Source organism: Lepidochelys kempii, chromosome 10 (genome assembly GCF_965140285.1).
Source record: "Lepidochelys kempii isolate rLepKem1 chromosome 10, rLepKem1.hap1, whole genome shotgun sequence".
Taxonomy (NCBI): Eukaryota; Metazoa; Chordata; order Testudines; family Cheloniidae; genus Lepidochelys; species Lepidochelys kempii.
Genome location: NC_136389.1, coordinates 77,466,116 through 77,483,536, shown reverse-complemented (window position 1 = coordinate 77,483,536; position 17,421 = coordinate 77,466,116). Strand labels below are relative to the sequence as shown.

Here is a 17,421-nt window from a genome sequence, read left to right as displayed (position 1 = left end):
ATATAAATAGGGCTGGTCCAAAAAAAAAAAAAAATGAAAATGTTTTTTCCACGAAAATTTTTGAACAAAAATCATTTAAAAAAAATAAAAAAATTGTTTCATTTGAATTTTCCCCTAGTATTTTCTGACAAGATGATTTGAAAATCAACCATTGTGATCATCTAGTCGGTCCTCCTGCATAACACGGATCACAGAACTTTCCCCAAACAATGTGTGTTTGAACTACAGCTTATCTTTTAGGAAAAGATTTAATCTTAACTGAAGAATTGGTAGATTGTTCTAATGGTGAACTACTCTGGCCCTTTAAAAATGTAGGCCTTATTTGCTGTCTGAATCAGTCTAGGCTCAAATTCCAGACATTGGATTTTGTTTTACCTTTGCCTGCTCAACTGAAGAGTCCATCATCAAATGTTTGTTCCCTAAACATGCATTTACAAACTGTGACCAAGTTACTCCTTAGCCTTCTCTTTGTTCCACTAAAGAGATTGTGCTCCTTGATTCTATGGTATGTCCTTTCAACCTTGTACTCAGTTGTGTGCCTGGGAGAAACACTCAGATCTTGTTGAATCAGAACAGTAAAAAAAACATAAAAGTTTCAATCAGCTGAAGAGCTTGTTACACTCAAGTTTCACCGGCTACCTTTATAACCAGAGCAAGATTCCCAAACCAGAAGTGAACCTGGTCCTTCCAATTAGCAGTGCAGAGTCCTCCCAGCTAGCCCTCAAGATAATAGAAAGAGAAAGCGGTCTTCTGCTGAAAATTAACATAACTTGCTATAAAGCTAACTGAGTAAGAGAGAGACCTTATATGGTAGCTGCTTGATTAGGAATAAATTAAATATGCTGAAAAGTAGGAAGCTAGAAGGAGACACTGTCAGGTAATTGAAGATCAAAATTGTTAGGCATTTATGTTAACCTAAAACATGGTTTTAAAAACGTTTTCATTCTCCACCTTTCCATGTTCATTTTGATTTAAACAATCGCTTGCAGTATTTGCACCCAAATACTAAAATCATGATGCTAATACACAAGAACCAGAAAGTGAAAAGGATTAGAAATATCTACCTAACTAATGTACTCAATATGACCCTCATTACTGTGTCAAAGCACTTTGATTTTTAAATGCCCACCCACAACTCAAAGATAAAAATACCATGTGTAAAATCCTGACTCCAGTGAAGTTGATGGAAAACCTCCCACTGACTTGGATGGAGACAGGATTTCAGCCCGAACATTAAGATAATGCATTAGATAGTCTTTCTTGTAATGACAGATCTGTTCATGTTTTATAAAAAGTGGATCCATAAAAACAAGAAAGTTTCTAGGATTTTAGAACAGAGTGCCTGATTTTGATTATAGAAAGATTATTCTTAGCCTACAAAGATAATTCTATGTATTTTACATATTTTGTCTAATTATATAGAGTATCAAATAAAGGGCAACACTCAACATGAGCATACTGCCGATCCCATTCATATTTATATTACAATCTTCATAAGGAACAAGGATGCTCTGTGCCATGTCCCCTTTGGGATAACCAATGGGAATGCACATATGTATGATAAGCCACTAGATGGTGTTGTTAAACACAAAACATTTGGCCTTCAGCAGGTCTTTGAACCTATAAAATGAGACACACCTCTGGTGTTGGAGAAGGCAGCTCAGTGTAATTTATCATAATTATGCAAATTATAAAAAGCATGCAGTGAATGTCAAAATGAAGGCGTTGGAAGAATGCTCAAGTAGGATGGGAGTACTCAGAGGAAAATGAAAAACAAACAAGTCCAACACATGGCCTGGTTGAATAGCCAACATGCATAGATCCTTGGCATAACGCACCCTCCTTTATTGGATGCTGCCCTTTGTCATAGCAGATGAAGATATACACATGCTGCATACATTTTGCTATAGATTTTCTTGCATTATTATTACAGGGGCAAAGGAACTCAGCAACTAGTGGGGGGGGGGGGGAAACAAGTTTCAGAATTTGTTAGTCTCTAAGGTGCCACAAGTCCTCTTTTTCTTAAAGCAAAACTCTTCAAACTCGCCGGCAAATTTTGATTCAGCAGCATTCACCACCCTGGCATGTTCTCTTTCGGCCTGCCATTAGAGCGCTCAGGTTTTAGAAGCAAATATCTGGCTCATCACCTCACTAAAAAAGTGAAATTCAGTATATAAGTTGGTTGCCAGTTATTTGCTCAGTACTAACAGACAACAAGAGCTGGACCAGCACAACACTGACCATGCAGACCCCGCTCCCTTCCCCCAGACTGCTAACCCCAAGCGAGCACTTGGAGAGATCATTTTCCCTGAGCAAAGCAGGCTTACGTCTCTATCATGCATGTACAGCCAAAAAGGATGCTTATTGTAGTGACATTTTAATTGTATCTAAATTTAAAGGGAGAAGAAAAAATTGGGTTGAAGGTGTTTTTATGATACCATTTTTACTATCAGAGGGCCAACTCTTAGTCCTTTTCATAACAAATGTTGTCATTGACTTGGACTTCAATGGGATCAGGATTTGGCCCAGAATGGATATAACACTGGGTTATATATATATATATATATATATATATATATAATAAAGCATATATATATGCTTTCGACAGAAGTGGACTACAGTGGGAGCAGCCAAAAACCTCTGAAAAATTCCACCAAGTAGATTTCGTTTTTCCAAGCACTGAGTATCACTGAAATTTACAATGGTCCAAGCTTCCACAGATAGCACTTCTACCAGAGAAATACTGTTCCTTGCGAAGAGCAGTATCCGGTAATGCACTAAGGCTAAAGGCAAGTTTAAAGCAGGAAGCGATCACCTACCTCTGTTGATCCAGTGAAAGCTATTTTGTCAATGTTCTGATGGGCAGAAATGGCAGCCCCAGCTGTGGGGCCATATCCTGGCACTATGTTTACCACACCGGGAGGAAAGCCCACCTGAAAATGAAATGAGAGATTATACTATAGAAATAGGGTAATAAGAACCATTCAGATTTCTTCTCAGCACTCCAATTTTCTTGGACTAAGAACCAGGATATACATGTAAACTATGCTCCCATATGGAGGTTTTACCATCACTCAATGGAAATAGTTTCTATAGTGTTTTCGGTCTGAGCATCTCAAAGAATTTTATAAACATTAATTAGATGAGCCTCTCAATGCCACAGCGAGTTAACCAGCACCTCTTCCCTGATCCTGCAAACACTTTACGTACATGTATGACTTCTCATAAGTGGTCACACTGAAACCAGAATCAGGGCCCGAATGTTAATTAAACCCCAAAGTATGCTTAGTACTTTTTAAGAACGAAGCATGTAGCACCCAAAGGTTTGAAATCAAAGGCAAACAGACAATTTTCCAGATTAAGAATGGTTTTCATGATCTTTTCCAGCACTGTGGCTGCTTGCTACCTCCTGGATTGGACAGGATGAAAATAAGAGCCACTCACAAGTGCCTGGAATCACCAGGAGAGAGAGAATTATTGAAGGATTTGCATTTTGCAGCCCTGCTGTTATAACAAAATAGTCTTCTGGACAAATTTAGCCTCCAGCCACAGCTATGCATCCCTAGTCAATGGGAGACTAAAGGCAAAATCTGGCCCTTTAAAGTTTGTTTTGAGCAGAAAGTTCCCAAGGTTGCCTTTGTGGTTCTTCAGAGGCCAGGAGAATTAAGATGTCAGTAAGATACCATTAGATGATGCGTTTTTTTCCCCACTAGTGCCAAGAGAGCAGATGGTAACCAGTTTTTAACCACATTTATAATGTATTAACCTATGACAGCCATTGTGTGTGTTCTGGCACAATGACAATAGGAAAAACTTTGGTAAAATTCTAGTGAAATGCAAGCCAAAGTCTTGGCCCAACTGATCTGCTTATTGCTCTCTGAAACAATAAATGGGGGGCAGGGCAGGGATAGCTCAGTGGTTTGAGCATTGGCCTGCTAAATCCAGGGTTGTGAGTTCAGTCCTTGAGGGGGTCGTTTAGGGATCTGGGGCAAAAATTGGGGATTGGTCTTGCTTTGAGCAGGGGGTTGGACTAGATGACCTGAGGTCCCTTCCAACCCTGATCTTCTCTGAAACAGGGGCTGCTGTGAAGATATATATTTCTAGGCTGGCCAGTCTGTTTCTGACTGGGAAGTGCAGGCACACAATCCTAGTATCCTGTGAGTGACTTGTTATTCAGCTCCCTTCATTTCTGGTGGATTCTTCCAGTACACACATTCATGAGGCTAATAAGAGAATGCACCTGCAGGAATCTCATCTGACACAGAAAAAAATAAATAAATAAATAAAAAAGGAACATGGTTTGGTTATAAATTGCCTTGGAAAATTCTACTTTCTTCTGGGTAACGTTTTAGGGTTTTGATGGTTGTCTAGCTTGCCTGTTCCAGCTTGTGGGAGGGGAGGGGGGAGACAAAGGATGCTCAACACTTTGCTACTTGCTCTGCAGGGAACGTTGGTTTAAACTCTTAGGTATTTGCTAAACTACTTTAAAAAAAAAAAGCAAGCAAGAGATGTGTGGGGCCATATAAGCATAGTCTTTGGGACTGCCCATGGCAACAATTCAGCAAAGCACATAAGAACACATATAACTTTTGACCTGTGCTTCAGTGACATTGACTTCAATAGGACAACTGACTTGTTTAGGCTAGGCTGGGCAAAACTGAGGCCCATGTGAGTAAAGACTGCAGGACTGGGCCATCAGGATGGGTGGAGGAGGTGGTGGCGTCCATGGGGGGCATTCATCCTTGTCTTAACTGCATTGACATCAGTGGGCTTGCTGATCATCTTAACCAGGTGACGTCAACTCCCTGGTTGAGATGATTTAGGCCATAAATCTGAAATGTATTTTCCTGGGAGGGTCTTGGGTCCTGATCTTTCAACTGAGAGGGCGCATGCCTGCACCTGCATTATTTTCCATGCAGGATTAGGGTCCTGGGTCATTAGCCCTCTGCTCAGTATGGGGACCAGACTTTCGTTCTCGGTTAAGCACCAGGCACACCTTCATAAGTCAAATCACAATAATGTAGTGCAATTTCTGTGCATGAAGCAGCTGCAGGATCCAGTCCCATATTCTAAGGGCCAAATTCTGCCCCCTGTACTCGTGCCAAGTAGTCTCAAGCTTTGTGATCAGCCCGACAATTTATGGGACAATGCCGCTAACATGACTAAGGGTGGCAGAATTTAGCTCCAAATAGTCTCGCTAAACATATTAGAAAAGGGGGGGGGGGACCCACCACATACCTGGTGATTTCAGCACTGTCTCAGCAAGATACTTAAACACGTGCCCAACTTTAAGCATGTGGCTAGCCTGGTCCCATTGAAGTTACTGGGACTACTTGCATAAATACCTTGGTGAATTAGGGCATTCATGCACAGAAGATCAAGAGATAAAAGTTTGAAAGAAAAAGGGGAGATTGTTTCTAGATCTGGCATCGAACGGAGCTGGCAGCAACATCTTTGGGAGCTGACGATGGCTACAGCTGCCTTTTGAATTGGACTCGCTGCCTATGAGAAACGGTAACTTGCGTAAACTCCTTGAACGTGCTGCTAAGATTTCTTACCTCCTTGATCAAGGAGCCAATGTAGAGGGATGTGAGGGGTGTCTGCTCAGCTGGTTTAATAATCAGTGTGTTCCCGCAGCACAGTGCTGGTGCCATCTTCCAAACAAGCATAAGCAATGGAAAGTTCCACTGAAAGAGAGTATAAAGTTGATGAAATTAGCACCAGTCAGCTCCCTATTGACCTCTGTGCAGTATTCCCCTTTGCTTTCAGTGACATTTGTTGGCTACAGAGAAAATAAAATGACTAGAAAGACATCCACCGTTACATCGTGTATAGCGCCTAGGTGGGTTACACAGCTATTGCCTTTGAAAAAAGTTTAGAGTACAAATTGTACCAGTCACGAATGATGGGTTCTCTTACTGTAGTAAGACTTCCATAGTCTCAAGTCAAGGGTCTTCTTTGTAAATATATGGAGGCAAGCAAGACAGGAATCCAGAACTTCACACAGGTAACAGAACAGTAATGTAACTTCTAAGATAAGACCTCTGGTATTCTAATCCATAACTCCAGACACAAAGCAGAATTTTAAATAATCTGCCACAGTGGTTCAACCTTTCCCATACTGGGACCCGCTTTTCCACAACATGATGCCTCACCCAGCAAACTGGGACCTTTGCCGATTTGGCAATTGAGAAGGGCACCGTGGCCATGACCCCCTCCCCAATGCCTGTTGCCAGCCCTCCCTGGAGGCCAGAATGCTCAGGTTTAGAACCCATGATTTAAAAATCAACACCTGAAAACCATACTGTGAAGGTGTGATCCAAACCTGCCAGGATCCCCCCCACCCCAGAATGCCATTGTGCTGGTATAAGTGAAGAGACTAGCCAGAGAGCCAGACTTGGGACAAACCACCATGCAATAATACCTAGCTCTTACAATCAGTAGATCTCAAAGCACTTTACAAAAGGAGGTTGGCATAATTTGTAAATAAAGGCACAGGTGCTGACTTTCAGCTTTCCCCAAACACACCCCGGCCTTCCTCTGCCTCTTCCTGCCCCAGCTCCGCCCCCTCCCCCCAGCACCTCCTGCCTGCTGCTGAACAGCTGATGGTGGCAGATGGGAGCTGCTGGAGGGGAGCAGAAGGAGCTGATCAGTTGGTGGCCAGTGGGTGCTCAGCACCCACTCCCCCCCCCCATGGGTGCTCCAGCCCTGGTGCACCCACAGAGTCAGCACCTCTGAACATAGGTGGGTCTCAGTACGTTGGAGGGATCATTAATCAAATCATTTAACTCCACATAATTGATGTTGAGCTAAACAATCTCAAATGTACAGGGATTCTGTCCAGATATTTTAAAATAAAATAAATAAGAGGTTTTACAGAAGCAAATACGAATACAGATGCTACTGAAATCAAGGCAATTACACACCAGAATGGATAGTGGCCTTGGTTTTTTATTATGACAATGTCCTTAAAGTGGAACAATATGCCTCAGGGTGCACAGAGTCGTATCAGCATGGATAATGATTACATTTGCAGTTTAAGCCCAATATTTGTGTACAATTCCCATAGATTAAATAGCAACACTAGAGACAGAATCTTGAGATAGCATCTGCTCAGTTCTTTCCCCCTCCCCACGATATGGTGGCTTTCCAAACCTCCTGCCTGAAAATAGCCACCACAGAATTTTTGAAGGGGCATAAATCCAAAAAAGCATCTGCGAACAGTCAGGTCCATTTGGAGGATGGAAATGGAGGCATTTAAATCAGCGGTCAATGCAAGCTGGAGCTTGCGAAGTGTATGAGCAGGATTGTAGGACTGGGTTGGCTGCAGATTCGATGACCCAAGAGGGCCTCTTCAGTCTTATGCCCCTAATGCAAAACACTTGAGAGTCTCAACTTCACTGGACTCGATTCACTCAAATGCAGCACAGTCACAAAATGACAATGCTCTGTTACCTCAACCGAGCCAGGCTCTGTAAAACAGAGTGAGACAGCATGCATTCCCAAGCCAAACTCGGTCTCCGCATGTCAATCTATCATCTACAGGACACTCATCTATGCCATCTTCTATTCTCTCTGCAGTCACCTCTATCGGGCAAAAAAACCAAACAAACAGCCCATTCAACTCCAAGATCTAGGTCAGAAGTCAGTCATGAGGGACCCAATCCTGTTCCCACTGAAGTTAGAAGCAAAAACGTCCATTGACATTAATGCAAACTGGATCAGGCTCAAAGTCTCCAGCGTCCCAGCAAAAACAGAGTTGTTTTAGCCTCTAGTATAGTCTGGTTCACCCTCCACAACACTGGCCCAAGATCTTTCTCTGACCTTCCTCAACAGACTCTCACAGCAGAGTAGCTCACACACTACTCTGCCTCTATAACAGATGGTCAAAGCACTTTACAGCCATTAGGGTCTCCTCAACAGCTGTAAAGTCCGGCTGCCTATTTAAATAAAGCAAATACCACTTGCTGAAGAACTGAGGAATTCCAAGTACTAGCCAGAGTTTCTCAGCATCAGAAAAACCCACCAGGAGAAGAAAAATGGTATTGATCAGCTATAAAACCAAACTATGGAACAAGGAAACAAAACTAAAAAATGACAATTTAAAACTAAAAAAACCACAATGCCCCAGAGGCAGTCAGCAGCCTTAACTGTCAGGACAACTAGCTTGCAACCACTCAGTAAGAAAAGGCTCAAGAGGTAAGAATAGCAGATGATCATGGATTGGTCACTGGTGACTCTTGTGTAAGTGCCATATGGGAGACTGACTTGATCTTGAGACCCAGCCTTCTATGCCAAAGAGCTGTTTGGAATACCATAGGCCAATTCCTTCTGATGAGTCAAGAAACATCATCAGGCTCCAAAGGAAATGCCCTCCAGTCCAGCCTCCTCGCCTAGGAGGGTGTGATGGGGCGCACTTGCCCCGCACCGCTACGGCGAGAGTTAACTCCACTCTCTGGGCCGAAGAGGCCACAACCCTGTGGCCCTGCTAGGCATACTCTGGCTAGAGACTAGGTATAAAAGGAAGCTGCTCAGCTCATTCAGGGCTGACCATCAAAGAGAGAGGATGCACGCTGCAAGCTCCAGCCCAGGAACTGCAGAAGCCCCAGAGAGTGGAAGCCAGGGATGCTGAGACTCTGGAGGACACCCAATGCATGGCGGAGTTGTTGGGAGCCGCACTGACTGAGGAGCCCAGGGACCATGGCAACGCTGGGACCATGGCATCAGGAACTGAGTAGGAAGTAGCTCAGGGAGACTAGTTCTGTTGCCGAGTGGAATCAGCATATTTTGGATGGATTCCCCAGTGACAGGCATACTTGCCACTGACCGAGCCCTGAGCGGGGACCTGGTGAAGCAGGGAGGGCCTGGGCCCTCCTACCAGGCCGCCACCCACTCCTCTAACAGGCCACTAGGTCACGTAGCCCCACGGAAGGGGCAGTTATACTGTCTCTGGCCACCAGGCCACACAGCCCTGAGAGAGGGCGAACTTACTGATTCTTGCCAGGTGGCCACACTGACTGATGACCACTAGGCAATACACCCCAGTCAAGCTGAAGCCATAGTGACTTGGGCCATTGGATCCCACAGCCCTGTGGGAAGGGGCCATCACCCTGACTCTGGCCATTGGGCCAGACAACCTTGAGAGTGCGGCCATATTGACTTTTACTGTTAGTCCACACAACTCCAAGACAAGGGGTGGCTGTAAGGACATGACTGTGGGGAAGTAATTACCCTGCCCCAAGAGGGGACAGGGCGCACTTGCCCCACGACAGAGGGCAATGGCTGTAATGCTGTGGGGCATACATATATTTGTAAATAGAGGGGATCCTCAGGGTCCGAGCACCTCTTGGCTAAAAATATTAGCCAGTCTTATACTTACTGGAGTTATAGCCCCACAGACACCCATCGGTTCGTGCCTGGTGAAACAGACAACGTTTTCATCTGCAAAACAAAAACCAAAATGTGTAAGGGATCAAAGCCAATATTGTGACATACCTGTATGTACTGCACTTGTGCGGGGCTGAATAGTGGAAACTATATAAAATGATGATATAAACAGAACGGTGAGGCAGAATGAATATAAATGAGTTATATGAGGTGAAGCTAATCTGAGAAGATTGTGGAGTCACCCATTCTATCCCACACTCAGGCAAGGTGCTCTTCAAAAAGGAAGAAAGTTATTCAATAGGATAAATCTATCACAGAACAATTCAGATCTGTGATCTACAGAGGGCCAAGTGCTGTTCTACTTCAGACTGGTATAACCCTTTGAAATCCACTGACTTGCATCACATCAATTCCACTGGGTCAGTTCCTCCCTTACACTTGCTCCTGCTGCTCAGACATGTTCAGTTGGTGTAATTCTTCATTTCAGTGACGAATAAAAGAAAATGAATTATCAACGCTTTTATGATTTTTAGTTTTGGTGGTGGTGGTGGGGAAACAGGTTTATTTCTTAGGGAAAAATTCCAAAGTTTTGTGACAGATTCCCACAAGAAATATGTGGAAAAAAAAACAAAACACAACAGTATTTCAATTTGATACAAAAATCAAGTTTTGTTTTGATTCAATTAGAATCATTTTGTTTCTGTTCTCAGAAACAAAACAAAAACAAAAAAGACTATTTAATAAAACCATTTGCCCACTAGAACTTTTGCTTTTTATGAAGCTCCATGTTAGGGGGCGGTCTCTAGTTATTATGCACTTTGGAAGTGATCTCAAACAAGACTGAGAGCCATCTCCATAGAGAGAAATTCTACAAATTAAACTGAGCTTGTGTGACAGAAATATCGGATTTGACATAGGCTTGGACTCTGCTACCCTTAAATCAATGCTGACTGGCGGGAGGCGGGCAAGGAGTGCAGTCCTTCACAGCTACCAGAAGGAGCCCGTCTTTAACCTTTGTCTGTGGTGCTCTTTCCTTCATAGACCACCAGCTATCACTAGGGCAAAGGAAAGGAGCAGGCTGATGACTTTCAATTAGCTGTTCGCTGACTTCGTGCAAACACCCTTGTTTTCTTAAAAACCAGCCGTCATTTCCCAAGGCCACACCTGTGCTCACACATGAGCGGATAGATTCTTCCCTAAATTACTCACACTAAATTCATTGGCATGGGTGTAATGAAGCACAGACCCTAGGAGAGGAGTTTTTAACAAGTGCTGCAAGTGTTTAGAAATAAATTAAATACCCCTACAAACTAGAGCTTGACCGAACCCCCAGGAACTGAATGTCTGCCATGTACTTGGATTACCGACAGATCTGAGCTAGCATATCTGGCCTCTCTCCAATAAACCTAATTTAACTAACAACAAAGAAGGTACTCAAAAATATCCTTTGAACTTTGATTTCCAATGCACTCTCACCAACAGCGAAATCTTTAGTTTCAGTGAAACTGGATGTACAATGACCAGGGATAGAATTCTCATAAAAGTCTATAGGGCAATTCCAAAACTCTCAGGGAGGAATATAATCTTCCGTTAAACTCTATGGCCTTTCCATAAGGGAAAAGGCATAAAGTAATTTGTGGGGTGGGAGGGAGGGATGATTTTTTCAGAAGGGAAACTCCTTAAACTGATTGTCTCAATGTACTTGATATCACAGACTGAAGGAGTTTTTAAAGGTGAACATGGAATGGTTCAACTTACCCACTGGGATAGTTCTTCCTTGGATTTTATCAGCCCACCCAGCATAATACCTAAGTGTCTTTATACAGCCTTCCAAGTCAATGAAGAAGGCATGAAGAAAAGGTTTCCCTGTGTCCATTGTTTCCAAGGTCTGAAACAACAAATCACATGCATGGTTATATACTGCTTAATAATTATTGGGGTGGGGGTTGGGGTTGTTTTTAAAGGTTCTAGACAAAAAATTTTCTGCAATCTACAAGGTTTCATCTTTCTCCCACCCTGCACAATGGAGAGAGGTGGTCTCTTCCCCCCTCCCCCACACCATGGATGATGGTGGGATGGATTGCATCCTCAGCAAGTTTGCAAGTGATACCTAGCTGGGGAGTGGGGCGGGGGGGGGGGGGGAGGAGAAGAGTTAGATATGCTGGAGGGTAGGCATAGGGTCCAGAGTGACCTAGACAAATTGGAGGATTGGGCCAAAAGAAGGACAAAAGTTTTAAGTCCTGCACTTAGGATGGAAGAACCCCACGCACTGCTACAAGCTGGGGACTGACTGGCTAAAATGGCAGTTCTCATCTACTATAATCCCCAAGTCATTTTCTGCAGAAGCTGGATATGAGTCAGCAGTGTGCCCTTGTTGCCAAGAAGGCTAACGGCATATTGGGCTGCATTAGCTGGAGCAAGGCCAGCAGATCGAGGGAAGTGCTTATTCCCCCTCTATTTGGCACTAGTGAGGCCACATCCAGAGTATTGTGTCCAGTTTTGGGCCCCCGCGCTACGGAAAAGATGTGGGCAAATTAGAGAGAGTCCAGTGGAGGGCAACAAAAATGATTAGGGGGCTGGGGCACATGATTTATGAGGTAAGGCTGAGGGAATTGGGCTTATTTAGTCTGCAGAAGAGTTGGGGGGGGGGAGAGGAAGGATTTAATATCAGCCTTCAACTACCTGAAGGGGGGGTTCCAAAGAGGATGGAGCTAGACTGTTCTCAGTAGTAGCTTATGACAGAACAAGGAGAAAATGGTCTCAAGTTGCAGTGAGGGAGGTCTAGGTTGGATATTAGGAAAAGCTATTTCACTAGGAGGAAGGTGAAGCACTGGAATGGGTTATCTAGGGAGGTGGTGGAATTTCCATCTGTAGAGGTTTTTAAGACCTTGACAAAGCCCTGGGGATTGGTCCTGCTTTGAGCAGGGGGTTGAACTAGATGACCTCCTGAGGTCTCTTCTAACCCTAATCTTCTATGATACTCTGATGCAGACCACATGGATGCAGACTTGGATTTTTCCTGAGTTCAGGGATGTTCAGAACTGGGGTTTTGGTTGTGCTCATTCTTGAGATTTGAGTCAACCATGAAGACTGGTCAATGAGGTTGCCCTAGGAAAAGCCTCAGCTCACCACAGCAAGTTGTCACATCCTTAACTCTAAGCACACGGCTGAGCCCATTGCTATTCCCCGCAGCACTTAAGTAGGTGTTTAATTTTTAAGCATGTGCTTAAGTCCCAATGGCCACAAGACATAAGCATGTTCTGAAGTGCAGTGCTAGGTACGGGTGGATTTCAGCCTGTGCTTAAAACTAAGCAAAAGCTCTAGTGTTATGCTGAATCAGGGCCAATATGAACATACAGTTTGGCCTGAGTACAGATCCAACATCCCTGAACTCCAGGAGGGCTTGTATGTTTTTTAGTTTAGCCCCACATCCAAAATTAGAGAAGAGAGTCCCACAGAAATCAATGGAAGTCTCTCCACTGACTATCAGGTTGTGGAGCAGGTCCTCCTTTCCAACTGACCACGAGGCTTCGTTCTTCAAGACCGGGACATTATTGCAAAATGGTATTCTCTCTTTTCGGTGTAAACAAGAGCGTGTCCAAATTCACAGTGTCGCATCCTACTTGAAGTTTCATTTTGCGAGCAGCATGTTTGTGAAAAGCATGCCCAATGATGCATTTTAAGTCCTGAACTAAAAGCAGCAGAAAGTAGTTACCCTGTGCTACCTTTTACATTTTTTTTTTTAATTAAGAGTAACTTGCAAATTGACAAGAATTGGATGTGCACCCTCTTTGCTCCTCTGTAATATATAGAAAAGGTCAAGAGATTTCTGTGCATATATGTTTTTACATTGTCTATCCTGGAAGACTCCAGGACAGCATCACAAGAGTGAAGACTGAAAAAACGGAGAAGGAAAATTTTAACAGTTTAAAAGAACTGTTTGTATTAACACACATTTAATATCAATGGCCAGTCGACGTTTTGGAGAAATTCTTGTTAAATCTCTTTCAGTTAAAATGTGAGAACTAACAGACATCCTCTGAAATCCCATCAAATTCTTTGGCAAACAAAGACGACCAGACAGGACATTCCTGATATTGAAGGTTAAAAACCAAGCAGAAAAATTTGTCCATTGGAAAGAAGAAGGGGCACAAGGCCAACTTTAAAAAAAATTTGTTGGTTACTGAGATCTAACCACTCTAATTTCTGCAAAAATTTGAGCCAGAACTTTGTGGCTTAGGGCAAAAATTAATTTTTGCCTTTTTTTTTTTAAAAAAAAAAAAAAAGATGACAAATGTCACGTCCAAATGAGCTGGTGTCTCACCTTCTGGTCCCATATCACACAGCCATCACAGTCTAGCATCACTCACTTCTCTATCTGGCAGAGGAACTAGAAGTAGGTCAGGACCGAACTGCATGGACCAAGCTTCCTGGGGGAACCAGATTAGGAAGAAGGAGGAGTTGCAATACACAATGCAGGTGCATTGGTTCTGTGAGCAGTCAAGTCACCGTGGAATAATTTTTATGAAGAGCCAGAGGAACAAATGGATGTTTTGTGAATAGCTCAAAATCTTCACACACATCTTTCTGCCATTTATTTCAATTGCTATAAGGAAGTTAAATCCTTTAGACAGTCCATTTGATGTGGTTTACTGCAAATCAGTCACATTGTTTTATTGTTGCCATTGTCACTTGTCCCCTTTAATGTTCTGATGAGTAGAACACCCAAGTCAGGCATGGCACAGACCTATTTAGGTCATCCTTTGCCAATGCAAGATTGTTCCCAACTCTGTATCTTTGTTATTCTCTTCACGTTTCTTTCATTAATTCCACAGACGATTCAATAGTTAACATAGTTATTATAGATGCTTTTAGCCTTAGTCAGTTGTCTTTGTCTGTTAGTTTTAAACAGGGTGGGGGTTATTTGCTCATTTTGTTCTAGGACTTCATTTATTTAAAGATTTATTCAACACCATAGGCAAGAACGTTAAATTCAAGTAGGGATATGGTCTTTTTTTACATCAGTAACTCAAAGATAACACATGATACAGACATCTGATGCATGACCTGAACTCTTAAAATGAGGGAGTTGAATTCACCCCGGCACCAATGCCGTTAAGCCAAGGATGAACATGACTGCCCATGGGTGCCACCACCTCCCATGAATCCACTCTGTGGATGCAGGCCCTCATGGCCCCTTTCTGCAGCCTTTACTCACGTCGGCCTCAGTTTTGCCCAGCCTAGCCTAAACAAGTCAGTTGCCCTATTGAAGTCAATGTCACTTAAGCACCTGTCTAAAGTTATGTGCGCTTTGTTGAATTGCGATAGACTGCTAAACGATCAGCACAGAGGCAGCCCCAAAGACAATGCTTATATGGCTCCATGGCTCTCTTGCTCACTCTCTCTTTTTTTAAAAAATTGGTTTAGCAAATAACACCTAGTAGTTTAAAACAGTGTTCCTCACAGAGTAAGTATAAGCAGCATTAAGTGTTGAGCATCCTTTGTCCCCCTAACCCCCCCAAAAAAAGCTAGACAACCATCAACTGTACTTCACCAAGTGGACACAGGGCTGGGGGAGGATATGGCAAAAAGAAATGAGTTAAGAAGGTGAGGCTTCGCTGCTGTTGTTCCCGGACAACTCAAGCCCGTTGACTTGGAAAGTTCTCCTAGCCTCCCATTGCATGGGACATGGAGATCAAATGGTGGGAGGAGAGGCAGCTTTTCCAAGTCAGCCTGGGGATTTCCCCTCTCATGGTGTGTGGGCATTGGAGTGGCGGGGAGGGGAGGTGTGGGGGGGGGGGGGGGAAATGAGGAGGGCACACTATTCAAGTTTGAAGAGGGAGGTAGGCTTCACCTGCAATGCTAAGGTCTAGGGTGATCTCATCCAAAGCACTGAAAAGTACGAACGATGGATTTGGAATTTTTCCCTTTAACAAGGCAAAGATGCCCTTAAAAAAAAAGTCACTGATTTTGAGAGAGCTGTTTAAATTATTATTAAAAAGTCCCTCTATCCAGATGTTACTAAACCAAGCTGGGAGCTTGGGAAACGGAAGCTTCCCTGCAGATGGGATTCCCCTTTCAAACAAACTAAACACAAGCTACAAACAGCCCCAGATCTCCAGGGCAGTCAGAGGGACAGAATTAAGTAGTCAGTCAATTGCTTCTGGTTTATTATCGCTCCCCCCCACCACGTTTCACTTACCGCCAAAATGACTCTGTCTCGCTCGATGAGATCAGCTAGTTTGTGGAGGAGCCTCCCTCTGCTTAAGGCGTCCATTTGTCTCCATAGAGATCCTCTCTGGAATGCTGCTTTTGCGGCCTCTACTGCCTTATCTACATCTGGCTAAAGCAACCAAACACACACATGAAATATTCAGGTGAGAGAGAGAAATTGCATAGTGCTATGAACAGCTCCCAAGCAGGTTGCTTCCTATGCAGTGTCCTGCAGAGCCTGCCTACTGTAATATTGAATCATCTGCGAAGAGAGTCTGCTGTTTTGCCGCTGAACATGGAATCTAGCAAGATCTGACCTAAGCCGCTTCAGACTCTGGTAGGATTTGACTTTGCCGGATAGGAACCTAAATTCAAATTTTGCAGAGGCAATCAGATCTTTCAGGGTAAGTTGTGAAGTTTATGGAATTGGACCAGGCTTCCCTGACAGGATAAAATAATATATATATATATTCAAGCCCCTATATTTTCTTATCTACATACTTTGTTGGCAAGAGTGAAAAGTGTGCCCCCGTCCTAGTGGAAAACAGGCAAGACTTTCATTGACAGCAAGACTGGGCCTGGTGCACTCACAAGCCAAATCTGGATGGATCAGTATTTTTTAAAACAAAGAGGTGGGAAAGAGGATATATTCAGAGTATGGATATTATGATGGTTTTAGCCCAGGGAATAGTTACAGCTCACAGACCTCACTGGACAATCCCAGTTTTCCCTTGTAAATTAGTTTTCCCTTATAAATCCATAATCAAATGTGTCAATAACAGTTTTAATTCACAAAATTCACTTAGATCCTAGACAGCATTTTCAGAAGAACCACATGTCCCCCTTTATGGGGGACTACTAGGGTTTTTAGCTCAATGCTATGGCCCTAACCCTCAAATGATGCAAACCAGCGTAGCTCCACTGAAGTCAATTTCCAGCTGGGGATAGGGCCCCATGACGATAAATATGTTTTTTGTTGTACCATGGCTGCTACGTTTACTCACACAAGACGTTGCTGTGGATTACTCACATGAGTGAAGTGTCCCTACATACACCTTATCCGGTCAAGATATGCCCCAGCAATTTTTCCCCTCTAAATGTACACTGATATTTTTCAAACAGGGTGAAATCTGGGCCTTGCTGAAACCAATGAGAGTTTTGCTGATGGCTTAAATGGAGCCAGGATTTCACCCCAAGTGTATGTTTGATGGACACTGCCGCCTTCTTTGGAAGAAATTCCGCCCTGTGCAAGATCTTCTAGAACACATCTTGTCTTCTTCTCCAGGATTATTCTAACTCTGTGAAACTACATAATCCTCTAGTATGGGAGACAACAAGACAGACCTATCCCAGAACATATTGAATGCCAACAAACAAGAAATGACACCTTACTAAGGACAGACACTTTCAAGGGAGGAGTGGGTCATGGAAGAGTGCTACAGAAAAACACAACTGGTGATTAAAATTACACCGGAAGGTTTATAAACAGCCATATCCCATTGTTATTTAATGTTCTTGGGCAAGCTGCCTCCTATATGCCCCTCCCCCCCCCCCCATCACCTCAGGGTAGTCCTGCAAGCAGTTTCCCCCCCTTTTGTCCATTCACAGCCATTCTTGGGTCCTGTTGTATTAAATGAACAAGCATTCAAAATAAAGTTCTCCAGTCCCACCACACGTCCATCCATTTAACCCTTCGCTCCCAGGCCTCTCTTGCCTGTAGTCTCACCCCAAGCTTCTCTGCTGGAGCTTACTTGTTTCCAACAGCCTCTGAGCTCCCTGGGCACCCTCTCTCTCTGTAGCTTCCTGAGGCTGGTTACAGGG

General features: G+C 43.5%; 1 protein-coding gene across 1 annotated transcript in view; it reads right to left on the bottom strand.

The window, feature by feature from the left end:
* Window positions 1–17,421, bottom strand: part of ALDH1A3 (aldehyde dehydrogenase 1 family member A3) — a 49,736-nt gene that overhangs the window by 17,678 nt on the left and 14,637 nt on the right. The window contains exons 3-7 of the mRNA XM_073304294.2: window positions 15,590–15,730; window positions 11,146–11,275; window positions 9,380–9,441; window positions 5,559–5,687; window positions 2,820–2,933 (exon numbers count right to left, since the gene is read on the bottom strand). Coding sequence (XP_073160395.1) covers window positions 2,820–2,933; window positions 5,559–5,687; window positions 9,380–9,441; window positions 11,146–11,275; window positions 15,590–15,730 — 576 coding nt within the window. The remainder of the gene's footprint in view (window positions 1–2,819; window positions 2,934–5,558; window positions 5,688–9,379; window positions 9,442–11,145; window positions 11,276–15,589; window positions 15,731–17,421) is intronic.